The sequence below is a fragment of the Ambystoma mexicanum genome, chromosome 4p (assembly GCF_040938575.1).
Source record: "Ambystoma mexicanum isolate Mex_15411 chromosome 4p, UKY_AmexF1_1, whole genome shotgun sequence".
Lineage (NCBI taxonomy): Eukaryota > Metazoa > Chordata > Amphibia > Caudata > Ambystomatidae > Ambystoma > Ambystoma mexicanum.
The window spans coordinates 1,207,714,088-1,207,736,825 of NC_090927.1; the positions used below are offsets into that span (position 1 = coordinate 1,207,714,088).

At 46.4% G+C, this 22,738-nt stretch overlaps 1 protein-coding gene across 2 annotated transcripts in view; it reads right to left on the bottom strand.

Annotated features, from left to right (window-relative positions):
• Positions 1-22,738, bottom strand: part of MRPS5 (mitochondrial ribosomal protein S5) — an 804,837-nt gene that overhangs the window by 296,865 nt on the left and 485,234 nt on the right. For both annotated transcript variants that reach the window (XM_069606860.1, XM_069606861.1), the window contains exon 7: positions 20,139-20,185. In XM_069606860.1, the coding sequence (XP_069462961.1) occupies positions 20,139-20,185 (47 nt within the window). The remainder of the gene's footprint in view (positions 1-20,138; positions 20,186-22,738) is intronic.

Here is a 22,738-nt window from a genome sequence, read left to right on the forward strand (position 1 = left end):
AAAAATAGTAACACAGTGGCACTACACTCCAGAGAGACTCCACACTATGTTCCCGAAAACATCATGCTTATGCAGGAGGGAATGCGGAGAGGTGGGAACCTGGAAACACATCTGGTGGACTTGCAAAGGAGTCAGGCCTTTCTGGGAAGAAGTTAAGGGGGAAATGAGCAAAATATTCCCAGATGTGGGGCAATTAGGAGAGGGAGTCTGGCTGTGTGGAATGAGAGACGACATGGCTAGAAGATATAATAAAACACAATGGAGAAGTCTTATGGGCCTCATTATAGCGGCATGGACAACAATTGCCCACAGTTGGAACAAAAAAGACACACCACTGATCTTCGCATGGCTCCAAAGAGTCTGGGCCCAGATGGCGATGGAAAAAATAACACACACAATCCAGGGAACGAGAGACAGGTTTGCAAAGGAATGGGGCGGAGTCCTGGAGTATCTCCAATCAGACTATATGGAACAGTGGTGCCCGCACAACATCAAGATATCGGATATCTTTAATGCATAATGTAACCCTTGTACTAAAGCTCACGTGTCCCCAGGGAGGGGGGGGGGATGTTGAAGTTATGTTATTTAATTATTGCTTTCTCGAAAAATAATAAAGACAATTTCTAATAAAAAAAAAATTAATAAAAAGATGTGACAAAAAAATCCTTTTTATATTTCAAAAGGCTAATCTCATGCTTTGGTTACCCATTTATACATCAAGACATTTTGCTCTTGATAATATAAACTTCTACTCTAATCCCATGCCTTGAGAATAAGAGTAATCAGGCATACCTACAATTCATGACCATATATCCAAGCTCAAAACCAATAGTCTCCAACATGTTTACAGTACAATCAGCCCTATAAAAGGTTAGTCAATATTTTTTGATGATGCCAATAGGCTTTCAGAGAATACTAAGTGAATTGTATTGTAAAATGTATTCTAAAAATGGTTTTGTGATTTTTAATGCAAAACTGAATAGAATTTGAATGTTTATTTTGGAGAGGATTTTACTCTTGTTTAGAATAGATGTGCTTTCATGCATATGGATATATGTATTGTGAATGTAAACACTAGTGAGATAATAGGCAGGTTTTCTCTAGACAAGGTTCTTGTATTTATATGGAATATTGTGGGTGACTTAAGCATAATTGAAAGTTACTAGACCACCGTTAAGGTCTTGATTTCTTATCGATTGTAAATAAAACAGAATATTCAGATTAAAAACAGTCTGTTTTTTGTCACAGTTATTGGGGTGGGAATGTCTTGTTTGGGTGTACTAGATCAGGGATATTTCTCATTAAAAGAATCAAAGTTTAGAAATGTAGATATATTCCATAGATTGAATTCATTACCCCTGGCATCCAGAAATGGAAGATACACTGCCCCTAAACTGGTGATTTTGTGTCAGTCAAAGTAGGCTTGTTATTGGAATAGATCTAAGTCATCAAGGCTCCTTCCTCTGGAACACCATCTCTAAACCATGACCATTTCCTCTCCGGCGCAAACCTGACGCAGTCTCTCAGTCTCAAACTGGACCACTGTATCCAAGTCTCCAACTTGGCCAACATACTCCAACCTGACCCCTGTATCTTCCTATGAAATCTGACCACTGTACCACCTTCCTATGAAACCTAACCACTGTACCTTCCTATGAAACCTAACCACTGTTGCTGGGTTCTGTTAGGCCCTCTTATACTGGGGACCTGACAGCATGTTCTTGGCCATATATAAACCACCGACTTTTTTCTCTGCTAGTCTTAGCTTACTTTTTCTCCAATGGGAAGCAAATTGCTGGGGCATTCAGCACCATACAAAAATCATGAATACAATAAACATACAATAGAAATCTAAGCATTGCTTCAAACAGCATTTTTAGTCCTGTATAGTGTTGTTGTTTATCATGTTCTAGAATATGTCTTAGCTACGAAAACTCATTCAATGGAATCGGCCCAACCTGGCCTAACATCCCCTTTTATCACATTCCTACCCTAGAATTCTGGAACTAACAGGTTGTATTTTATCTGAACATGCAGATTTATTAAAATAGTAACTCAAAAGAACAGGTGGTCCCTAAGTTTATGTTGGGGAGGTTGCCCACAATAATATATACAAAGGCAGCTTGCCTATAAAAGAGAAAAGTAACCTGCCTGTATTTTCTGAATCGTCAATGCACACAAACGTCCATTTGTATGCATCAAATCTAAGTAGCTCTATGCTTGGCAGCAATAGACAGTGAATATTCACATCATCAACTCTTGTTGGATTCTAAATTTTCCTGTGCTTTGCTCAACAATCGACTATGTATATATATATATTGCAGTTTATTTTCTCCAAACCCACTGACAAATGCTGGGACCAGAGAAAACATAAAATACATTGAAATGTATTGTATTTTCTCTAGCACCACCTCGACACTAAAGCAACATATTACACTATACACTGAATTCACATACAACTCCTTAATCTTAAACTAATCCTTCTATGGTTCCACATTTGGGAATGTATATAAAAGGCAAAGTGTGGTGTGTTCAACTAGTCATCCTTTGGATGGGTTCAGAAAACTGTGCTTTTATCTTTGGAGAGCACACAATATTGGTTCATTTGATCGTCACACGAAAATATAATTATCTGAAGGGATAGGAACAATTCCCCAATCTTACTTAGCATTGGAAGACCACTTAGTGAAGAATCATTTATTTTATGCTTCCTGTTATTTGAAGGTTGAAAACAGTTGTTTAAAGTGGCATTTTCTTGTGAAGGGAAGTGGACAAGGTAAACCTCTATTCCCACTAGAACAATGTAGCTTCACCAAGAAGGCCTCTAGGTCTATAAACTATGACTTGAACAGTTGAAAAGGTGAACAGCCTTCTGTGAAACCTAACATGTTGTACATTAGTTCACAGTTTGTCTTAAAATACACCTGTGAAAAAATGGGGATCAATTTATATGGCTACAGTCAAAGGACAAAGTGCATTTCACACTGAAAATGCTATGGTATCGTATTATAGCCCAATCCCCATTTAAAGACTTAGCTGGTAAAGGATTTCTGAGGATACAGGTAGAACATCTGCAATTCTAGTAAACGTCACATAGTCAAACAGGCCCTACAACTTGTCCTCTCCTTCCAAAATCCTTACCTGGGAATCCTGTTCTGTTTTGGAAACATGTTCTGCATTAGGCTTCCTCTGGACCACAGAACTTGATAATGACATCCCTCCAGCTATTTCAAAGCTATAATTCAGCATAAACCCCTTTCCTGTCAGTCAGAATAGCCCCCACCGTTCCCTATCCCAGCTGCAGACTTGCAAACAATCACAGAACTATCCTGAATAGCGGTGTATTTGGACTTCTATTACTGATAACGTTTACCCATTAGTTGTCCATTGATGCAGCATGTCTCATTGGATGAGTTTGATCAAAGGCTGTATTCAAAGCTGACACTTTCAGTGATGCGCCCCTCTATTAAAAGTGGTCCAATATATTTTGTCATGTGGCAAGCGAAGGTTCTGTTCAGATATGGACCAAAATCCTTCACCTCCACTCAAATTAACTTTTGTTTGGAATCCATCCTGTTATTGAGATCTAGATTTTCCCATTGCAAGATAATCCCACATTTGTAGTAGGCATGTCACCGGCTGCAGTAACTTGGTGATGTAACTACATTGTGTTTCTTTTTAAATGAAAGGAAATGCTCCCGGGAGTTCAATCTAATTTTGCTTTTTAAAACAACCAAAGCATTGCAAAGTTATACATGAAGCTATAATGCCATCTTTGGTGTAACACAAAGGACCTTTTTGTAATTCTATTATTAATTTGTGTGCTTTGGCGTTCCCTCTTGTTAATTAATAACGGAAACACAGCTGGGTTAGGTTCCAAGCCATGAAAACAAATATGCACAGATGGCATTTATGGGTCTGCCATGATTCAAAAGGTCGAGATTTTAGCTGGAACTGATCTACTGTACTGTGAACAACAGAGCTGTCTGGATGTGACCAGCTCGTGGCCATTAAGTGGAGAGAGACTTTCCTGTTGTGACTTATTGAGTGGTTGACTATTTAAGCAACGCCGTCAGTATAGTAAAGTTATGACAAACAATAGCCCTAGAATAGGCTAAGGGTGATTTATATAAGATTTTTGCTTGCTATATGACTGGCAACCAAGGCTGCCTACGAGGAAAAGGAAAGCAGCTGTGTATTTTAGGAGCTGCACAATATTTGCTTTAGAGATATCCATATTACTAGATCTCCACCAAAGCTCTTATTTTTTTACAAATATCTTCATTTTAGCAGACTATTTACACAGACTCTCCGGATACTTTGCAGTTGCTGCAATTACCGGTGTGGCTGGTAGATTACAAATCAGAAACTGTACAATATGCATTTCTAAAATATATCATCACTATTCCTTCATTTATTCATTTTTGCACATACTGATATCGTATGATTTGATTTAGTGAAGTGGTTACATGGAGATACCTTTTGTGCTGCGAGCAGTTGTGACATCATGATGTGATTTTATGTGTGAAGTCGCAAGGCCCGCGACATCAGCACATCATCAAGAGGGAAGACCGGCACCATCATACACGCATGGCGCTGCGGCTTTGAGGTCTAGAGCCTCGTTTGAAGTTACCATTAAGGAGTAGCGGTAAGCATTTCCAAACAAGGGGGTATCTAAGTAATTGCAAGTTAAATTGGGACATATGTCTAAAATGCATCTCCCTTACCTTTTTTCCTCTGGTATCCATTGACACTTCAGTGGAACATGGCCATTAACCTCCATGAGGTTAATTAGAAGACTGAAGCACAATTCTCAATATTGAATAAATCTATCATTAGAATACAAAGAAGCTAATCTATCAGTGCACCTGTGGTTTCTTTTTCTAGTTATGTACACATTTCGTGATCAATTAAGGTAAAACTGTTCACAATAAAGATGCTTAAGAATATTTCTTTCATTTGAATCTTACATGCTAATGGTTGTCTTTTTTAAACTGTTTGTGCTTTCTCCCAATATTGGTGGTATGTTCTTAATGTATTTACTTTTTGTGTACTATGTGAAACCTCTACCCACCCCGGTCCGTGATTGCACCCAGTGCCCTCCCGCATCCCACGCTCAGTCCCTGCTTCCCGCCCCCGACCCGCCCACCGTGCCCCGATTGGCCCTCAGCCCTTGTGTGTTGCCTGTAACGGCTGGAATCGACATTGGAGGCCATTTCCATCTGAAGCCGCTCGTGGTGAGTAATCTGCGACCCAGGGCTCCCTAGCCAAATTTTGCTATCTTGTGAAACTTCTACCCACCCCAGTCCGTGATCGCACCCAGTGCCTTCCCGGACCCCACACTCAGTCCCGCTTCCTGGTTCCCGCCCCCCTGACCCACCCACCACTCTGATTGGTCCTGACAAGAGGACTCCCATTCATAGCCAGTCCTCCCAGGGCAGCCCTCTGCCCGGCAGCCCATCGGCTAAGGACCCAAGGCGAAGGACGGCTCTTTCTGTGACGGCTCCAGGCAGTATCTGCAGGTTTCAGCAGGAGAAGCAAGAAGCTGACAACAAGTGTGGCAAGGGTGAGGACAGAAGCAATCACTTCACACCTTTCTACCGTTCTGCCCAAACCCTTGAAGGTAAACTACTGTGATAATCTTCATGATGTGGTAGCATTGCATTTAGAAAACCCACCTAACGGTATTGGTGTGATATTATTGCTTTGAGGAAGTGTCCTGAATAGCATATCTGTGTTATAGTTGTGCATAAAAGGGAGTTCACTGTGGAATTTAGAACTGTGCCTAATAATCTCTCTGTGCATAGTTTAATTTAGAATTATGCCTGATAGCATGCTCTGGTTGAACTGTCTAGTGTCACTAATAGCCTCTCTGTACAAGACTTGAATTTAGAAGTGTGCCTAACATCCACTCTGTGTAAAGCTGAATCTAGAAGTGTGCCTAAATATACCCTCTGTGCAAATCTGAATTTAGAAGTGTGCCTATTATCCTCTCTGTGTAAAGTTGAATTTAGAAGTGTGCCTAATTTCCTCTCTGTGTAAAGCTGAATCTAGAAGTGCGCCTAAATATCCCCTCTGTGCAAAGTTGAATTTAGAAGTGTCCCTAATGGTCTCCCTGTGCATAGTTTAATTGAGAAGTGTGCCCGATAGTGTGCCCTGGTTGAATTGACTAGTGTCCCTAATAACCTCTCTGTGCAATGTTGATTTTAGAATTGTGCCTAATAGCCTCTCTGTGTAAAGTTGAATTTAGAATCTAGAAGTGCGCCTAAATATCACCTCTGTGCAAAGTTGAATTTAGAAGTGTGCTTAATAGTCTCTCTGTACAAAGTTGAAGTTAGAAGTGTGCCTGATAGCGTGTCCTGGTTGAAATGACTAGTGTCCCTAATAACCCCTCTGTGCAAAGTTGATTTTAGAATTGTGCCCAATAGCCTCTGCGTGCAAGACTTGAATCTAGAAGTGTACCTAATATCCTCTCTGTATAAAGTTGATTTTAGAATTATGCCTAATTGCCTCTCTGTGTAAAGTTGAATTTAGAAGTGTGCATAATAGCGTGCCCTAGTTGAACTGACTAGTGTCCCTAATAGTCTCTCTGGTTAGAGAAGATTTAGAAGTGGGCCTAATAGCGTACCCTACTTGAATTTAGAAGTGTGCCTAATATCCTCTGTGTAAAGCTGAATTTAGAACTGTGCCTAATATCCTCCCTGTGCAAAGTTTAATTTAGAAGTGTACCTAATCATGTGCCCTAGTTCAACTGACTAGTATTCCCTAATAGCCTTTCTGTACATAGTTTAATTTAGAAGTATGCCTAATAGCCCCAGTTGAATTTAGAAGTGTGCCTAATAGCGTGCCCTGGTGAATTTAGAATTGTGCCTAATATCATCTCTGTGAAAAATCTGAAGTTATAAGTGTGAATTTAGAATTATGCCTAATATCCTCTCTGTGTAAAGCTGATTTAGAATCATGCCTAATATCCTCTCTGTGCAAAATTCAATTTAGAAGAGTACCTAATAACGTGCCCTAGTTCAACTAACTAGTATTCCCTAATAGCGTGCCCTGAATTGAATTTAGAAGGGCGCCCAATAGTCAACCCTGGTTGAATTTTAAACAGTGCCTAATTACCGCTCTGTGCAAAGTTGAATTTAAAAGTATACCTAATAGCCTCTCTGTGCAAAACGTGAAGTTTGAAGCGTGCCCAAATATCCCCTCTGTGCAAAATTGAATTTAGAAGTGTCCCTAATATCCTCTCTGTCCAAAGCCAAAATTAGAAGTAGACCTAATAGCGCACCTAGCCCGAATTTAGAAGTGTGCCTAATAACGTGCCCTAGTTGAATTCAGAAGTGTCCCTAATACCCTCTCTGAGCAAATTGAACTTGGATGTGTACCTAATATCCTCTCTGTGTACATAATATCCCTCTCTGCGTACCTAATATGGAAGTGTACCTAATATCCTCTCTGTGTACATAATATCCCTCTCTGTGCAAGAGTGCCCATTAGTGTTGAGTGAGTAGTTGAATATAGAAGCATCCCTAATATCCTATCTGTACAAAACTCAAATTTAGAAGTGGGCCTAATTGCGCCCCTTGCTTGAATCTAGAAGTGTGCCTAATAACGTGCCCCGATTGAATTTAGAACTACAATTAGAAAGTCCTCCTAAATTGCACTTGAAAGTCCACATGAAAGCATACCGTGGCGTTGCTACATTCAACTTCTCCCTAATAGCTTACCTGTATTCCAACTTGCTATAAGAAAGTCTAGCGAACGTAACTGTGCTGTAGTTGCAACTAAACAGACCGCCTAACAGCATATCCTAAGGTGTAGCTTCACTTCAAAATGGCCTAATACCTGCAGCCTAGTTACAATTAGTACACTAAAACCTAGAATAGGTAAATAATATCACCCTGCTTACTGGAAACCAAGACTAATCTCAGCCAGTGATATAGCCGATCTTATAAAGTCCAACAAAGTGTAAGTTGCACCTGAAACTACACCTAATAGCACGTACTACCCATGAGTGCACCCAATCCACCAGGGTCGCCCGGAAACGACCACCAAGGACCGTCCCACCCTCCTTCACATCCCCCATTCATCCCCTTTCCAAACACCAAGCCAGAGGAGCATGATGCCGAGCCAACCACTCTAAAACCACTGCTCCCCCGAACCACACCACCGACCAGCCTACATTGATCATGCCCGCTCCCTTCACTATCATACCGGGCACACCCTTCCCTGCAATCATGAACCCCCCGCTTTTCCCACTAACCCCCACCATCATCCCCCGCCCGACCACACCCCTTCCCATCCCTAAAAACCGCACGCTTAGCCCTAGCAAGAACAGAAGCTTCATCCCTCTCCCCCTCCGACCCCCTACCCTCTCGCACACAACAATTGCAACAAGTACACTAAAGAGGAAATGTACCTGGTCCCCCTCAATCTTCTAGCACTCATCACCTCCCCTGTCTCGCCCCACCACCTCATTCCCCCAATCACCACCATCCCTACTTGCTTCACCCTTCCTGAAACCCCTCTCCCTTGATTTCTCACCAACCGCAACTGAAACTCCTAACTGCCCACACCCCGCCTTCAAATCCCCCGTGCCAAACCCAATCACCCTAACACACACATCCATCCACTCCCACCTGAAACCCGCCCACTTTTCCCATCAATCATCAACCACCCCACCCCTCTCCAGTTTCCACCCTCTCCCCGCCGCCCCCCTCCGCTACAGCCCTGACACCAACCTCACCTAACGCAGTGAATTGCATCCTATTTAATGCCCGATCCATAGCAAAAAACAGACACAGCATCTTTGACCTCCTCGCTTCTGAGAAACCAGACCTGGTTTTCATCACCAAAACTTGGTTCTCTGACGACTTCACCCCAATCGCCAATGAAGCCTCCCCCTGACCCCCAAGCGGACTACTCCCTCATCCCACTAAACCGTCCCTCTAGAGGAGGCGGAATAGCATTCGTCTTAAAGTCTAACTTCCACGCCTCAATCATCGACAATCAACCTTTTATTCCTTCCTGCGAATCACTCCTTGTTAAACTATCCCTCTCCCCGTCATTCTCACACAGCTTCCTAATAATCTCCAGACCCCCTGGCTACGATAGACAATTCTCTAACAACCTCTGCAACTCTATTGCCACCCTTCAACTAAACCATCCCAACCTCACCCTTCTTGGAGATATCAACATATGGCTCGACATCCCCACCAGCCCTATGACACACTCTCTGGTTGACGGTCAAGACGTGATTAACCTCCAACCTCACATAACCGGCCCGACTCACTATAAAGGACACGCTCTAGATGCCATCTTTAGCTCCCACAACCGGATACATCTAAACCCCCACCACCCCTATCATCTGGTCCGATCACTTCATTGCTTCTTTCGCCATTCGCTCACCCGACCTGCTTCCCGTACTCGAACCTGAACCTCCGAATCTACACAAAAATGCTGGAAAAAACTATTAATCATTCCTGACCTAGCCGACGCACTCCTCCAGTCTCCTCCACCTATCTGCCAATTCAATTAACAACTAACCCCCGATGCCTTTGAATCATGGCTCAACATCTCACTAATGCGGCTCATACCCTCTTGCAAACCATCAGCCCGCCGTGGCCTGATCCTTAGATGGTTCACACCTGATTTGAAGACCACTAAACAACTATATAAATACCTGGAACGCAAATGGCAGAAAGACAAAACCCAAGAGAGCAGAGCCACCTTGGCCCGACACCATCAGTACAAGGCCGAAATCCGGAAAGCAAAAAAAGCCCACTACAACTCCTGAATCCTAAACTGTAAAAACCCCAGCAAAAAACTTCACAAAATCATCACCGAATTCACCAAACCGGCATGCACTACCACTATCCCGACCCCCTCACAATCACTGTGCGACTCACTCTCTCTCCACTTTCACGCCATGGTTCTCGAAAGAACAAATGCGCTAACCACCAAACTGACTCTTACATCCACCAGGCAACCCTCCCCCATACCGGCCAACCCACTGCCTGCGACCACAGCGCAACCAACGTTCGACTCCTTTAGTCCAATATCACCCGACCAATTTCTCAAACTTCTCTCTGCCCGCAAACCATCCGGCTCTCCGCTAGACCCTTGCCCGGCCACAACCCTCAAAGTAATTTTCGCTTCTACCTGCGCAGGAGAACACGCAAGATCCAGCATAAATGACTCCCTTTCCTCTGGTATTTTTCCCGACGCATTCAAAACGGTTCATGTCAAACCTCTAATAAAAACAACCTTCCCTCGACCCTCTCGAACCCAAAAACAACCGTCCAATCACAAAGACTAGGTTCCTTGCCAAACTCAATGACCGAACCGCCTACTCCCAACTAAATGCCTTTGTCAAAGCTAACAATCTCCAAGACCCCGCACAATCAGGTTTCAGAGCCTGACACGGAACTGAAACCACCCTAACCTCAATCTGGGATGACCTTAAACTCACGGCAGACTCTGAGGGATGCGCTGCATTAATCCTTCTTGACCTATTCGCCGCCTTCGACACAATCAATCACTCAATCCTCCTTGACCGCCTCCACGCCCTAGGAATTTGTGGAACCGCTCTCAAATGGATAGCTTCATTGCTCAAAGATAGGTAGGTACCAAATAACGCTACTCTCCACCTATTCCTCCCAAGCCCGACCAGTCGACACAGGCGTTCCACAAGGAGCATGCCTATCTGCCCCATGTTCAATCTCTACTTGATCACCCTCCCACCAATAATTTGTTCACACAACATCCTGTGTTGCAACTACGCTGATGACACTCAACTAATTCTAAAACTCTTGAACTCAAAACCCAACTGCCGACCTGACCTCACCTCCTGCCTCCTCGACAGAGCTCTGGATGACCCAAAGCCACCTCTTGTTAAACACCTCCAAAACTGAAATCATGGTATGTGGCAACTCCAAAGTTCTTCGACACCCACTACCTTGGCCATCTGCCATGGGCAACTCACCTCTAACTCAGTAAAAAACCTTGGGTGCACCCTTGACTCTGACCTAACACTCTCGCGCCAAGTCAACAACGTCTCAAACTCCTGCCACTACCACCTTAAAAACTCTGAGGTGCATCTTTCCATATCTCTCCTTTCCCAACAGACTCTCCGCAGTCCAATCAATTGTTATATCAAGACTGGACTACGCTAACCGCCTCTACCTCAGATTCCACGCTTACCAACTGAATAAACTTCAAAGAGCACAAAAACGCTGCAGGCAAACTCGGCCCGAGAGACCACATCTCCCCAGCCCTTAAAACTCTGCACTGGCTTCCAGTGGCCCGAAGGGTGACTTTCAAAACCTTATGCATTTCTCATCGAGCATTGCATAAAACCAGACCTCAATATCTTAAAGACAAGCTAAATTCCTACCACCCTCCACGCACTCTAAGATCAATCTCAGCCGGCCTCCTAGTCATACCTAAAACAAACTCTGTCAGGTTAGGCGGATCATCATTCTCAGCCTTGGCCTCCATGCTGTGAAACGCACTCCCACCCCACATCCGCCTAACTGAAGATCAAATGTCTATCCGCAAACTACTGAAAACTTGGCTCTTCCCCTAAAACAAACCCATACGCAAACTAACCCAAACTGAATAATCAGCATCTCAATGACACCAACCCAACAAACTACTAGATCCTGAATAACAATAAGACAATTAACAATACAACATCAAGATCCATGCGACAAATCGACAACAACCGCTAATGTAAACTAGAAGGACAAACAGAATAGAACGAGTAAAGTAGTTCAAAGCAGCGAAGTGGATAAAAAGAATAAATCGTATGAAAACAGTAAGGAGGTTTAAATCAATGAAATGGATGTAATGAGTGCAATGGACAAAATGAACAAAATGGGCGAAATGAATAAAGAGAAGAGAATGGAAAGATGAACACAATAGACTGATGAGTCCACAAACAGATGACACCGACTGTATGAGCGCATGGCATAAATGAAAAGTACAGAATAGACAATTCAAGTACATTAGACGAGTGTAGTGCATGAAACAGAGAGAGAGCACGGAACTGATCCACTGCGTATGACAAGTGACATGGCCTGAAATCGATAATGCATGATGACTGAACAAAGTGAATGGAGCTGTTGAAATCATTAGAATCAATGAAGCGCGCAGATCCGACGAGTGCGCAGAATACAGGAGTGCGCAGAACACAGGAGTGCATAGAGCAGATGAACGTGCAGAGGAGATGAGTGTAGAGCGGATGGGTGTGTAGAGCGGACGAGTTTATAGACCGGATGAGTGCACAGACCAGATGAGTATATAGATCGGATGAGTGCTTCTGAGCGAACAACTTTGATTAGCAGATGAGTGCGTGGAAAGAACGAGTGCCGGGAGCGGAAGAGTGCCGGGAGCGGAAGAGTGCCGGGAGCGGAAGAGTGCCGGGAGCGGAAGAGTGCCGGGAGCGGAAGAGTGCCGGGAGCGGAAGAGTGCCGGGAGCGGAAGAGTGCCGGGAGCGGAAGAGTGCCGGGAGCGGAAGAGTGCCGGGAGCGGAAGAGTGCCGGGAGCGGAAGAGTGCCGGGAATATGTGGATGGAGTGCATAAAACAACTTAGAAATACATGGAACGGATCGGAGTACATGGAACAGACTCAAATGCGTGGAACGGTCTGGAGCGCGTGGACTGGAGTGCGCAGAGCGGATTGGAGCACATATAATTTCACGACTTACATGGAATGGTTTGGAATGCATGGAACGTTCGAAAGAGCATGTAACCCATCATATCACACCACCACGCTTACTCTCTTCTTTACACCATCATTCAACTAGAACACAGAGATACTATGACACCATTCGGTATAGCTGTTCTCATACCAACATCTGCCTCATACTCCCCATCACTAACTAAACACTGCTGGCTACACACCCCACAGCCAGGCGTTCTCCTCAGGCCTAACGCAGCCACAATCGGTCTGAATAAATCCTGCCAGAACGAACACATACTCTTGAACTCTCATCCACCACACCTACCACTAAGAAGCATCTATTACACGAATGCCACACCGGCTGCACACATATCCGGTGCTCACACGCACCTTTCACTCGCTCTACTCTCTCTACTGACTTGAACTTCAGTTCCCAAGGGCGTTCAACCTACCAGCGCCTTCAGACCATACCAATGGTACACAAGGCGCTATATAAATGAAAAGTAACATAACATAGCATTGCAATTGCCATGACTAGTACAAAGGTCTGGTATTAATAAATAAATATGATTTTAGGAATCTTCTTGACCAAAGGGAAAAAACAATGTTGTCCATGAAATAAAGTGCAAATTAATGATGTAAGCAGGTCACTGTTACCATTAACACCTCTTATTTACAGCATTACAAAAGTGCAAAACTGCTGCAATTGGGATTATATTTCGACTAATGTCATAAACTTGGGTGTGTTTTTACATCCATAAAATGGTAGGAATAAACTAATTGTAATAGGGCAAGTAACGAAGTAATAGACTGGACGTAAAAGAATGTCAAATCCTTACCTTCCTAGGATAGGAGCACACTTTCCTTTGCAAGGGTGGCAATAAGGAATAAGTTACTACATGTAACTGTTGTTCTCCAGCATGGGTCTGGCATGAATTCACATGCTCCTGAATATTCCCCGTCATCAAGCTGGGAATCCACGGTAAAAGAAATAACAGTTTCACTTTAGTTTATAAACAGTCTTTCTTCCAGACACCAATCACTGAGCTCTGGGTCATACTACCCCCAGCCAATGACTGCCATCTCCCTAAGCCCCTCCTCTGGCAGCCACCTTCAGATTTGGAAGCATGTGAAGTGGTAGTATGACCAAGAAGAACCGCAGAGGGGCAGGAGGGAGGGTTCACATGTGAATTCATTACAGACCGATGCAGGAGAAAAACGGTTACAGGTAAGTAACTTGTTCCTTCTCCAGCATGGGGTCTGGGATGGATCCACATGTTCATGAATAAAGAATACATAGCAATAGATACATACACAACCACAGGAGGTACCCAGGCTCAACATAAGCAATTACTCTTCCCTCCTCACCAGGCTCACGTTCACGCGAACAGGTTGGGTAGCACTGCTTGGCCGACTCTGGACTCTTCTACTGCTTCGAAAAGGATTCCAGAGAGTTTTGTGAAGGTGTGCGTAGACCTCCGCGTAACAGCTTTGTATACGTCTAGCAGAGGCACACCAGACAGGAATATAGTCGTCGCAGCGATCGCTCTGGTAGAAGGGCTCTCGGATGGCCAGACAGCGGTTGGTTTGCCAAACGGTGACAATGAGAGATGCAGTCGGAGAGCCACTTGTTGATGCAATCCTTAAACAAGGTCTTCCCATGGTTCATGGCACCAAAGTTCACAAAAAGTTGAGAAGTCTTCCGGAAACACTTTGCGCCGGCCACCTAAGACTTCAGCGCTCAAGCCACATCCAGCGAGTGCAAAGTCCTTTCAGCTGGAGCGAAGGCTTTGGAAAAAACACAGGTCACACCAAGGGTTCGTTGAGATGAAATTCTATCGGAACCTTGGGCATGAAGGAGGGGTGTGTCCACAGCGCCACCCTCATCTGGGGGAAAGTCAAATAAGGCAGCTTGCAGGACAGGGTCTGCATCTCACCTACTCTCCTGGCAGAGGTGATGGCCATGAGGAAAGCGGTCTTCCAAGACAGGAACTTAAGCAGAGCTTGATGCTTCGACTCAAATGGAGCCCCCATGAGCCTAGTCTGCACCACGTTGAGTTCCCACGCCGGGGCAGGCGCCTTCACCAGCGGGTGACAAACTGAACAGTCCTTTGAACTCCTTGACTAAACGGCGTGACCAAAGAGAAAACCGTCCCAGAGACCTGGTGTAGCGGGAGATAGCCGCACCCTGATGGAGGCGTGCGCCAGAACCGACCTAGCCAACGAGTACGGCAGAACTTGATAGGCCGTGACCCTCAGAGGGTTAATCTTCTGCGACCGGCACCAAGTTGCGAAACATTTCTATTTGTGTCCACAACACTTCAGAGTTGACGACACCCTGGCCTTGGCGAGGACCTCCCTGAAGTCCGCAGGCAGCTCGTAACCACCAAACTCTAATGCTGCAGGAGTCAGGCCTTCAGGTTCAGCGATCCTGGTTAGTATTGCGCCTCCTTCGCTGGTGAGAAGATCCGCAACCACTGGTAGTTTGACTGGAGGGGACAGAGGGGACACTGACATGCTGAGAAGGTCCGGGTACCAGATTTGCCTCTGCCACGCCGGAGCGGCGAGGATCATCTTGCACCGTCTGAGTTGACTGATGACTCGTAGTAGCAGTGGCAACGGCGGGAACACATACAGGAACAGGCCTTCCCAAGGGAAGAAGAATGCCTACCCCCATGCTCCCCAGCTGGGGGAACCTGCTGGCGAACCTCCGGGGACTGCCCCACTTGAGGAAGCGGTTTTCAACTTGATCCTACCGAAGCTCCCACTTGTGACAAGAGCACAGCACCCTGCTGAGGGAGTCGGCAACAGTGTTTTTGACTCCCGCCAGGGGAAAAGGAATGAGAAACATCCCCTGGGTGATGGCTCAGTGCCACATTTCCTGTGCCTCTCTGGAGAACTCCAGGGATCTGATGCCTCCCGCTTCCAGATGTAAAACATTGTGGTGGTGGTGTCTGTGAAGCCCCTCACCACTCTGCTCTTGAGGGATGGAAGAAATTACTTAAGGGCCCAAAACACTGCCCGTAGTTCCAGGACGTTGGTGTGTAGCCTCTTCTCCTCCGGCAGCCACAGGCCTCTGGCATGGAGATATCCAGTGTGGGCACCCCAGCCCTCTAGGGCAGTGACTGTCTCCTGGTATGGGGGTTCTGGAAGTCTGTGCCCCCGGAGATGTTGGAGTGCACGGCCCACCATGTTATCGCTTGACGGAACTCCTTGTTGAGCACGATCCTGTCCTTAAAGCTTCCAGACACCTGGATCCAACGGGCGTCTAGGAATTTTGGGAGCGGTTGCATCAAGTAGATACACAACAACACCCTCATGCCGAGCAGCGACTTGATGGTCCTCACCATGGCGATCTTCAGTGCTAACAGCCATTGCACCTTGCCCAAGATGGACACTATCCTCTCCTCCAAGGGAGCTACCAGGCAGGATGCTGTGTTGAGCCTGGATCCCAGGAACAGTGCGTCCTGCGATGGAGTCAAGCAGAATTTTGCATAGTTCACAGAGAACCCCAGATCCATCAGCAGCCATACGGTTCTCTACGTATGATCGACTGTGAGGTTTCTCGACTTGGCCCGGATCAGGTAGTCATCGAGGTATGGGTACACTTGAATTCCCTCGCAAATGGGCCGCCACCGAAGCCAGGCACTTCGTAAAGACTCTGGGTGCCAACTGCAGTTTGAAGGGGAGAGCCTCGAACTGTTAATGTTTCCCTTGCACGACGAAGCGTATGTTTTTCGGGAATGGGGACATGGAAGTACGCGTCCTCTAGATCCAATGACGACAGAAAGCCTCCCTCCTCCAGCTGGCCGAGCATGTGCTGCAGCATGACCATCCTGAATTTCTGGGACTTGTGTGCTTGTTGAGTCGTCATATATCGAGAATGGGCCTTCAGTCCACAGTCTTCTTTCTTACTAGAAAGCATCTTGAGTAAACACCAGAGCCCAGGAGTCGCTTTGGAACTAGCTCTATCACCCTCTTTTTTTTTTTTTTTTTTAACATGGCCCGATCCTCCAGCAGAAACTGAGGGATGTGTTGTTCATGCTGGGCCACCGGTGGTATACGTGGACACTTCGCTGAAACTACAAAGTGTGTCTGTGGGCGAGAGCGATCATGTTTTCACAGACGCTGATGAAGTTCGCCTCCCAGCGGGGTGAAGGGTTGGGGGCCCGACATCTTGCCCAGTTCAGTCCTGCTTGAAGGCCGGTGCACCACCTTGAGAGCCTTGAGGATGATGGTGGCCACCTCCGAAGGCCTCGGAAAGACCCATGTAGGCTTCCTGGGTCCTGGAATGGAGAGTTGGCCGTAAAAGGACGATCCTCTGATGAAATTCTTCGAAGACCTGCCCAACTTCCCTCCTGAGGATCTCCTCGGGACTCGAGTGTGGACAGAAGGGGGCCACCTCTCTCACCCGTAGTGTACCACATGTTCGTGGGGAACCTGGTGCTAAATCATTCGTAAACGACCTGACTCTGGGTCAGGGTTTCGTAAGTAGCAGAGCAGCTGCCTCGCTGCAATCTATTGAAAGTCATCCTCTGAGCCAAGCTTTTGTCGCAAGGCCCTCTCTCTGATGGTCTCCATCCCGCTGCGCCGCGGGGCGCAGGGGAAACTCCTGCCAGCCCTAGGTGCACACCTGTGGGGTGTGCAGGCGGGGCGGGGAGCGCTCTCGGGGCAGGGAGCGCTCTCCTCTCACCTTTCCCTGTCAGCCCGGCCAACCAGATGGCCTCGGTCCCAGGCCGGCGTCGAGGTGGCGCCTTAAGCCCCCCGACCCCAGACAGGGCAGGGGGGAAGAGAGGCTGCAAGCCACCCCCAGGGCGCACAGGGCCGTCTCAGTGTCGATCTTGTTGGCCTGAACAGATCATTGACAGCCTTTCGAAGAGATTGCCTCAGTCGAATGGCATGACCAAGATCCTTGCCTGAACCTCCTGCCTAAAGTTGGTGGCCTTCAGGACAGTGCAACGCCACCTCGCCTTCCTGAAGGATTTCCATCGCCTCAACCTGCATGTCCTCGGGGACAGAGCAATCTTGTACCAAAGCTCCCCGTCATACATGGCCAGGATAGCCAAAGCGTTGGCTGCCTTGACCATTGTCATTGCTGTTGAGTAGATAACCTTACTACCCATGGCGTCTTCTTCCTCGCAGCATCCAAGACCACTGAGTCTGGTGACAGCTGTGACCGCAAACACTTGGGTGCAGACTCAGGGACCCGATATTTCTTTTCAAGCCGGTCCCTTTTCACCAGAGCTGAGGCGGGGTTCTTCAGCAGTGCCAACCCATTGTCCCAGGCGTCGTCCAGGAGAGGCACCGCTAGGATGGTCTTCCTCTTTCGCCTCCCAGCAATGATACAGGAAGCCCTCCTTCATTTCCTCCAGTGTGAGCTGAAAGAGCTCCGAAGCGTGGGCGATCATTGAGTGGAAGGAGCCCACATCGTCCGGGGAGAAGCCCTTGGCGGCGAGAGAGGCCACCGTAGTCATCAGTGTCAGTCGTCGCCGTGTCCGTCCCTGTATCCATAGGGGGTGGAGGATATTGGCAGTTGGAGTGGAGCCTCCTCCTCTTCTTCGGCGGTGGGGCCGGCGGCCCCGGAGTCAACAGGTTCGTCGCTGGTGTAGCTGGCGCTGGCGGCATCCTCCTCTGAATCTCTAACACCAGCTTGTGGAGGGTCGACAGGATATCATGACGGATCTCTGGGAGGTGCCTGGGGAGAAGGGTCGCTGGGCCCAGCACCTATGTCGTCCTCCCAGCCAAGGTCGTCGCTGCCTCCGGCGGGTAACTCCTCGACATTTCCGTCATCTCCAGCGTCCTGGGATGGTGTGAATGGAACCCTCATCATCCACGTCGGAAGAAGAAATATCCGTGCCCGGGAGTTCTTACACTCCCCCCGCCCCATTCCCTGGGTCCTGAGGGGTCGCGTTGGGGCTCATAGACGGCATACTCTTTTTCCGGGGTCTTTAACACTGGCTTGGCTGAAGCCTCGCGCCTGGGAGGAAGAGCCACCCTGGCTGACGTAGGGGTACCCTGGACTGTGTCGGCACCTTTCGCCTTCGAAAGGGCAGACGCCACCAACTCAATAGATGCGGATGACTTAGCCTGTATCACCTGGGCCTTCACCGGTAGGTCGGCAACCTTTTCCTGTTGGTTGGCCTGCTCCAGTTTCTCCCGTAGCTTCTCCGGGGTAGCCTTATTTCTCTTCGACGAAGAGCTGGAGCGATGGCTGGAAATTGAGGGCGCTGGAGATGATGAACGCGCCTTGGCCGACGTGGGACCCGCTTGTGTGGTGACCCCGATGGAACCAGACTCGCAGTGCTTGGCCTTGCCTTGGACCCCCATGAATGGAGTGCCCTCAAAGGACTTAGAAGCCCGCTCTGGCTGTCTGGATCCGGAGGAGGCATGCCCCTGTGAACCACACAGGGCAGGGCCTTGGCTTTGAGCCACGCAGCCTGTCTGACGTGCCGATTCTTCATAGTGCGCTTGGTAAAGTCACAGCAGATCTTGCAATCCTCTTCCTTGTGTGTCGGGTGAAGACAAAGGCACTGGGAATGTTTGTTGGCCATGAAAACATTCTGAAAACCACAGCCGGTGCAGAGCTTGAAGAGGGAATCCCCGTCTTCCTCCTCCGACATGATCCAGCACGGTGTAGGCCCGATGGTCTTTTGGAAACTTCCAAGAAGAAACACTTGACGAATCTGCCCTCGAGGGGCAATGAAAGATGACGAAAAAACGGATCCCGTTAATCGGATGAAGAAAACGATGGAGCACACAGCCTCGATTGAACAAAAAAAAATGGGTTTTTCTAGCCAAAAAGCACAAGAAAATGCAGAAGCTCTAATAGCGAAACACGAGGACTCCCCACACTTGAACGTGTGGTAAAAATCTGAAGATGGCTGTCAGAGTAGGGTCTTAGGGAGAGGGTAGTCATTGGCTGGGGGCAGTATGGCCCAGAGCTCAGTGATTGGTTTATAGGAGAAAGACAGTTAAAAAACGAAAGTGAAACTGTTTTTCTTTTACTGAGGATTCCCAGCCTGTCGACCGTGAATATTCATGAGCATGTGAATCCATGCCAGAACCCATACTGGAAAACATTTTTTCACACTGCAGAGGTAAGACTATGTGGCATTTACAGTGGACTAAGTAACCTTCAGGGCATCCAAACATGCTTGTTGTCTTCTTTTCACCGATAGCTAAGTTTGGTGTTCAGTCACCTGTATGCTAGAGAACCTTACGTCAAAGATCAGTTTCACAGTGTAATGTTATATAGACAACAAAAACACATAACCACCTATGTGGGATACAGAGGCATTTGGTTTGGGCTATAGTATGGGCTTTATTCAAGCAATTCTTTATTAAATTAAAAATAAACTCTTTTTGAAATACATTTAGTTCAGATTCAAAATCAATTTGCAAATATATTTTAAAGGTCCATTCAAAAGCCATAGCACTGTTTACATTCAATACTCACTTTTCTAAGAGCAACTGTTCTGTCGGTAGCTTTTCCAATTGCAAAACCTAAAAACACAAAAGTTCAAAAACTGAAATGTGATCGTTGATTTTAAAAAATCTCCCTACTACACACGTACTAGTCTTAAAAATGTATCATTAACGGATAACATATGAGGGTCATTCTGGTGGCTGAAGTGCTTTCAAAAGATGCATATAAACAACATTCTACTGATGCTTTTGAGCAATATATGTTTTTGCACCTGCTAAAAGCAGGCAGATTCCATAGGAATCCATGTATTTGCTTGCCGCCATGTACAATTGTTTTCATGTTGAGGTGTAAACGTGCATGGAAACCATGACACCACAGCATAACAATAATCAATATTGCAGAGAGAGAGAGAGGGTTGCTTAAATGAAATTCTACATGTAAGCAGTCAACTCTGCACAATATCCGGCCTCATCCAAAACCAGCCCCACAGTGCCTTATCCCCAAAATCAATGTAAGAACTTTAAAACAGCTTGCAACAAAAATACACAGACAAAAAGGTTTGAAGAAACCAACTTCACATTTAAATGAAACGTGTAGGTAACATTAATCGTAAAATGACAGATAAACTATAATATCAATGAACTTGAAAAGAAAAGCAAGTGGAAGCCAAATGCAAGGTGGATGTTCCTATACCAAACATTTAAATTTAATTCCAGAAAGCCAAGCTTCACTGTGATGGGTCATTACTTCCAGAACGATGTTCTTCTAGTCAAAATGCACCCACCAAGTGGAGGTGTTCTCACACCACTTCTTCACATTGACCAAAACCTACAGCAGTGTGGCATATTCATTGCCCCCCCTCGTCTAGGTTATCTTCATCACCAATTGTCAATCTTATAATGTCTCTTCCTTTACTGCTTAAATCCCAGAGATATGGGTGTAGCTCCTCCCTTCCAGGTTGTTTAATTCTAATCTGAATTGGGCTGTTATCTAAGATGCAGTTTTGAGTACTGGGAGGAGGATTCACCTTCATACAATAGTTCCCTCCCCCTCTTCGTTATTTGCTAACACAGTTTAGTTCCACGTTCTCTTTCTGTGACTGGGACGGGTTCTTGCTGATTCATAATGATATCCCGCGGGCATCCCGCTTCTTCCAGTTCCCCAGATATCTTTCTCTTGACTGGGGTCTTTGGTTGCATTTGGCACACGCTCAGGATGATTCTCTCTCTCTCTTTCCTTCTCTGCTTCAATTCCTTGGGTCTGCTTTGGACTCCTGCTACGCAAGTCCTTGTACCCAAATGGGGAGGGTGTTGCGGAGCGGGGGGCTCCTCCTTGGGGACAAAGGGGGAATACCAGCAATACATCACAGTGCTTAGACTGTTCCGTACTCTGAAGGATCCCAAAAATAAAATGTGTGGTCCTTAGGTAACCCACCTACCAAACAGTGATCAATAGATTTTACGTTCTGTTGGTATTTCATTGGCACATAGTTTTAACGATTTCCCAAGATCCATTCAATTTTTCCAACTATTAGTTTGAAAATCCAAATGCATGTTGCTTACCACTGTGATCATTGTATCATGACAAATTGAATGCATCATTCTGAACAATCATCCACCTGTAACGGCATAGCCCTGTTCCTTACTGTAGTAATATCGACTATTACAATGGCAGTGACATCAACTACCACCAATAACTTATGCATTTCACAGGGACTAAAACCATGCAGGTTCAATTTGCTGTGGCATGCCAAAAAGGTGCAACTATATCCTCCTATAATAAAAATGCTGTACTGGCTTGTGACGAAGCTAACACTGGCAACAAACAACTGACGGTCACCAAAAGGAGGACGGAGGAAGGAACGCTGAGGCGACGCGCTGGAATGGCGTCAGCATACAGTCTTGCAGCCGATGTACCAAGGCTTCCCTCAGGGGTCCTGGTGACAAAGAAAAGCACTGTCACGGACCAAGGCACTGGCACAGATCACGGCAGGGAGACCCAGACCGCAGTGCTGTCCAGAATCAAGACTGTTGCGGCGGGGAGGCCCCAGCCCGCTGAAGTGGGTGTCCCACGGGCACACCATAGCAGTGTTTTAGGATGACAAAACATGGTGGACTAGAAGGTGCGGGGCTTCCCCCAAACCACAGGGCCGACAAATGTCAGAAGGGATTGGGGATTGCAGAGGGGGAGGTGGGAGAGTATCTTACAATAAGGAAATGGCTCCACCAACAAGGGAGGGGGTTTTGAAGGAAGAGGGGAGCCAGGACAGGAAGTTGTTGGTGTTTATCCATTTCTCTTTACAGGAAAGAGACTTGCTGGAGGAAGAAGCTGAAGGGTACACCTGGGCATAATCAAGGCCAGGTTACACAACTGTTGCTACCAAATCACCTGCCTATCTCATACATGGGTCCCTTGGAAAACGGACACTGAAGAAGGAAACTAGGGACATGCTGAAGGAAACTATTGCTAAACACAAAGGGGAAAAGGACTGGGTTGGAGAAAAGGGGAAAACAAGAGAAGAACATCCTGCTTATAAAACAGAGTAAACCTGAAAGTGGCTACTGTCGTACATCTCACGTGGTTATATGGCAAACAGCACATAGAGTTGAAAGCCCTGTGTTTTGAACTCA